This window comes from Echinococcus granulosus, assembly GCF_000524195.1.
Source record: "Echinococcus granulosus chromosome Unknown EG_S00220, whole genome shotgun sequence".
Lineage (NCBI taxonomy): Eukaryota > Metazoa > Platyhelminthes > Cestoda > Cyclophyllidea > Taeniidae > Echinococcus > Echinococcus granulosus.
In genome coordinates, this window is record NW_020170600.1 from 35,279 (window position 1) to 39,567 (window position 4,289).

The 4,289-nt window shown below is 44.2% G+C and overlaps 1 protein-coding gene across 1 annotated transcript in view; it reads right to left on the bottom strand. All coding sequences in view use genetic code 11, as the record gives it.

Moving 5' to 3' along the window:
• EGR_10439 (hypothetical protein) overlaps positions 1 to 3,778 on the bottom strand; it is a gene marked incomplete at both ends in the record, with an annotated part of 24,637 nt that extends 20,859 nt beyond the window's left edge. The window contains 4 exons of the mRNA XM_024499688.1: positions 482 to 681; positions 2,239 to 2,337; positions 3,038 to 3,134; positions 3,662 to 3,778. Of these exons, the coding sequence (XP_024345895.1) occupies positions 482 to 681; positions 2,239 to 2,337; positions 3,038 to 3,134; positions 3,662 to 3,778 (513 nt within the window). The remainder of the gene's footprint in view (positions 1 to 481; positions 682 to 2,238; positions 2,338 to 3,037; positions 3,135 to 3,661) is intronic.
• Between the last annotated feature and the right edge of the window lie 511 nt (positions 3,779 to 4,289).

Here is a 4,289-nt window from a genome sequence, read left to right on the forward strand (position 1 = left end):
TCTGCAGAGTAGCGCAGAGCAGAGTAAGGGCGGCTGGCACACACTCAGGGAACACTCGGATAGACTACAAGTTCCTACCAGTTCCAAAGTTTGGAAATCGCACCATCTTCCACCATTACCTAGTAAACTGGATAACCGCATTCATCTTTGCATGCTTGCGATTTGAGGGAACTACAGACCCCGTCGTTAGTACAGATCCAGGCGAATAATAGGGACCGGAATATATACACGTGAGAGTTTGTAAGCTCAACATCTTCGAACAAGATGGAATGCACTACAACTAATTGCGAAGACAATAATGAATGAATATGACAAATATATTGTTGATGGCATTTATTACATCAACAGGGAGAAATGAGATCACGTTCAAGTACGTCGCAATCTCCAGAAGGTGAATTACAAGTTGCCTCAGACAAGGTAGCTTTGCTTGGTTTTACCCGTCGTATGGCACGCACTCACTGCACAGAAGGTCGCTGTTTACCTCCACTGTCTGCCCAATATAATAGATAACAGCAGTCCCTGGCTCCTTGAAGTACGATGACACCTTCGTTGCAGATGTGCCAACACCTTTGAAAATAATAGCAAAGTAATTCAACAAAGTCATTGGATTCATTCGCACACAGCCACGACGCATCACGGCAATAATTAGGCCTACAAGGGGGGTTGGTTTTGTAGCAGTATCTACAAAAAACACTTATAGTGATAGACTAGTATTACGGACAAGCAGTTCCTTATGTTAAGAGAATTTAACAAGGTCAAGGCTGCAAAAAGCAGCTCCCGTCTCCACTTTTGGATAACCTACCAAGACGTTGCTCCTAGGATTCGCAGGGGAACTGCCTTACACATGCCTCTCAGTTGTGGCATTGAAGAAATGGAATAGAGAACTTCCACAGTTTTATCTTTCGCTTAGCAGTCAAACCCCATTGCCTCGGAGGCATAGAGGAATTTACGTCCAGCCAAACAAACCACGTCTCTGAATCAAAAATAAAGTACTGATGTAGGGAAGCAATGTGAAATTTAGACTAAACGGCTGAAGGAAACATCTCAGAATACGCACTTCACTGCCACATGCGTAAGAGAAACACTGCTTTACGCATCCACTGAGAAGGAGAGAGTTCAAGCAAAATGACGACACACATTAAAAACAGTGGGGTGGAAAACAAGCTCCGCTAATCCCATCTTGCTTCAAGAAGAAGCATTTGACGCCATGGATTCCAAATAAACATGTGGCACCACAAAAGTAGAATGAAATAAAGGTGAGCTGCCTCACATGTGCACTGAGGAAAGCCAGAATAATTTATAAGGAAATGAATTCCAGAACCAAGGGAATGGTAGACAGAAGGCCGAAATTAACTGGTTCAACCTCCCGCTCAGCATTTGTTGCCAGGGCTATTAACAATACCACCGGCCCTAAGGAGACAATGTCTCAAAAGAGCAATGCGTGAAGCACCAGTGAGGTGTAAAACAACACTTCGTACTTCCCGCTTTCCTTCTACATCAGCCTTTACCATCATGATGCCCTGGAGAGTAGACAATAATAACGCATTGATACACATAAAATGCGTCCCATCTTTATAAACATGCACGCATATGCGCGCAAAGTAAACAAGCCAACCATTGTCATGACCCGGACTGGTGGAACGCACCCCTATGTGTTGAGCATGTTGCCAAAGCCAAGGTAAGATATCAATTTCCCCAAAGCCCGCGATTATCTAGCAGTTGCCACGCCACTACGGTTGAATTCGAGCGTAACATCACGTTTGACCTCTGGCCATGGAGCCGTGACCCCGGGCAGAAGACGAAGTCCCCAAAACCCACAATTACCTAGCAGTTGCCGAGCCACTGCGAATAAAATAGGTATGTAAATCATGCCACGACAATGTGTGCCTGCAAGGCATACTCGCCATTCAAATATCAGGGTCTCGACGATAAACACATCACAGAATCAGCGTTAAGGGCAAATGTTTCTAAGGGACGACAGAAAACACTGAGAGTCTACACTCTACAACCAGCTGCGTAAAGGAACCACTGTGCTACAGAAACAACACAGAACAGCGCTAAACAAGGGGCGATGCGTTGGCAACAGGCACTGGTGGGGTGCAAAATATGCCATGCATACATAAAGCAAGGTGTGGTGATTAATGGAGTTTCTTATGAAAAATTACCCAAAACCCAAGCCCACAATTTGACGAAGTATATTTTACTAACGAGTAATTACAAATAAATCTGCCACTTTACCGTACATCAAAAGAACATTGAGGCATCTACAAAACAGTTGAACCGATATTCCAGTAGAGGCAGCAAAAATGTAGTCAACTGAAAGCATAACAGGCCAAACTTCCCAAATCAAAATAACTGCAACGCATAGAATGGAGTTGCAACGGTAAATGTCCTCACTTGACAAAAAAATGAAGCAGTGAACCCCGGGCAACTTAAAACAGCAAGTACGTGTAGAAATCTACTGCACTACAAGCCACCAGTAAGAAGTCCCGATGCCTCATCAATCACTCACAATTACAGCAAAATCTATCCTTATCGAGGAGTTCCACTACTTCTCAGTGGATGCACAACGCATTCTCTAGTGACGAAGGGATCATTGAGCTGCGGAGGAAAAGGACTTCATAAAAGGGTAAGTGCTCTGTGTCCAAAAATCGTACAAACAGTTTAACACTGGTTAGTAACGTTCCAATGTCCCACTTAATTACCACGATTTTGAGGTTTAAACCACACACTGCTCCCGATTTGAGCGCTAGCTTTCTGGCAGTTTAGTCAAAGTAGGCATTTTCACCCCAACTCGAAGGATGATTTCGCTCGAAAAGGAAACCCGTGCGTCTGCAGTAAAAGTTTACACGTTTAAGCACAATATTGAGGTAGCGTTATCAAGGCAGAGTCAATTGGTTGAAGACCACATTCCTTTATGGGAAATTCACCACCACAAACAGAAAAAGCTATTTTAACAAAGCTGCATGGTGAAACATTTCTAATTCAACACGCCTCGCGGAGTCAATAGAAGCTAATACCGTTTTGAATACCTTACCTAATGAGGGTTGTGGGAAAACAGGAAAGACAGCAGTGGAAAAGGCCTCCAAGTACGAAATGCTGAAGGCGAGATTCATGAGAAGCAAAATAGCCTCCTGTAAAGAATCAAAGCCCAATCAAGCCAGTCCTCAACGATGCAGCGGGTGTCATGTTAAAGACATCCGAAGAACAGCAACAAAAAGGCCGAGGTTCCAAACCAGGCTAGCAAAACAACATCCAGTCAAACAGCTGCGAAGCCGAAGATTCAATTGTTGCACGGTTGCACTCAACACTTCAAATTAACTGACTTCAAGACGATCTATTTGCACATATTTGACAAGCTAGTGATAATGAATTCAAATAAAAGAATGGCTCAGCTAACAGGACCTGAGTTCCAGTGAGTCACCACCAAAGGAGTCGAAAGGCAATATCATGAAGACATAATTTCTTTACATCGCAGAACTGGAAGCTACAAACAAGCAAGGCAAAGAGGACTACTTTGAGGAAGAGGAAGTGCTTCCTCTGCAGGTGTTCGAAGTGAACTCAGCTGTGATAGCATTGGGGTTAGAGGTCTCCAAGTGAGCGTAAAAAGGGGCCTATCTTACAGAATATTGATGCAGGAGCGTCTCCTCCAGACACAAACCTCTCCGATAAACACATTCAGTAAAAGTATGGGATTTGCATCTCTCCATTCATTCATGTTTATCTGTGCCAGTAATGATGGTATCCTTGATAAGCACATGATTTCTAGCGGAAACATCGTGCAGTGTGGACTGCCTGCTACAACGCAATGCGGGGAATTTGCAATAGAAGAGACCCTTAAAATCAACTTCTAATGTATTTCAGACATTCTTAACACCTTCAGCAGGTCAGGGTGGCGGGGCACAATAGGCCATTTCCACGTTTATCGCCGTGAATAAAATCTCCACTTAAACATTGCTGACAGCGACAATGAAATGAAACTACACTCACTGCATCGAAGCATCAGACCGACAGCCAGTCAGGAAGCAGATGGCAGGCTCGGCACCTCCGAGTGAGTCAGGTCTTCCTTGCAGCACCAAACATGAAGCTACACCCCTAATATCAAGAAATTACAAGCAATGGCTGCTCTGGGGAATAGGCAGAAATAAGTAATGCATCCACCGCCGGGGCTTCGTCCCTTCCTGCCTTGCCACAACCGCATTTACCCACCTATCCATCTCAATCCAGCTTAATTTTCTAGTTTCCACCACTTAAGGACCTAACTCTCTCCTACTCGTATCATTCACTTC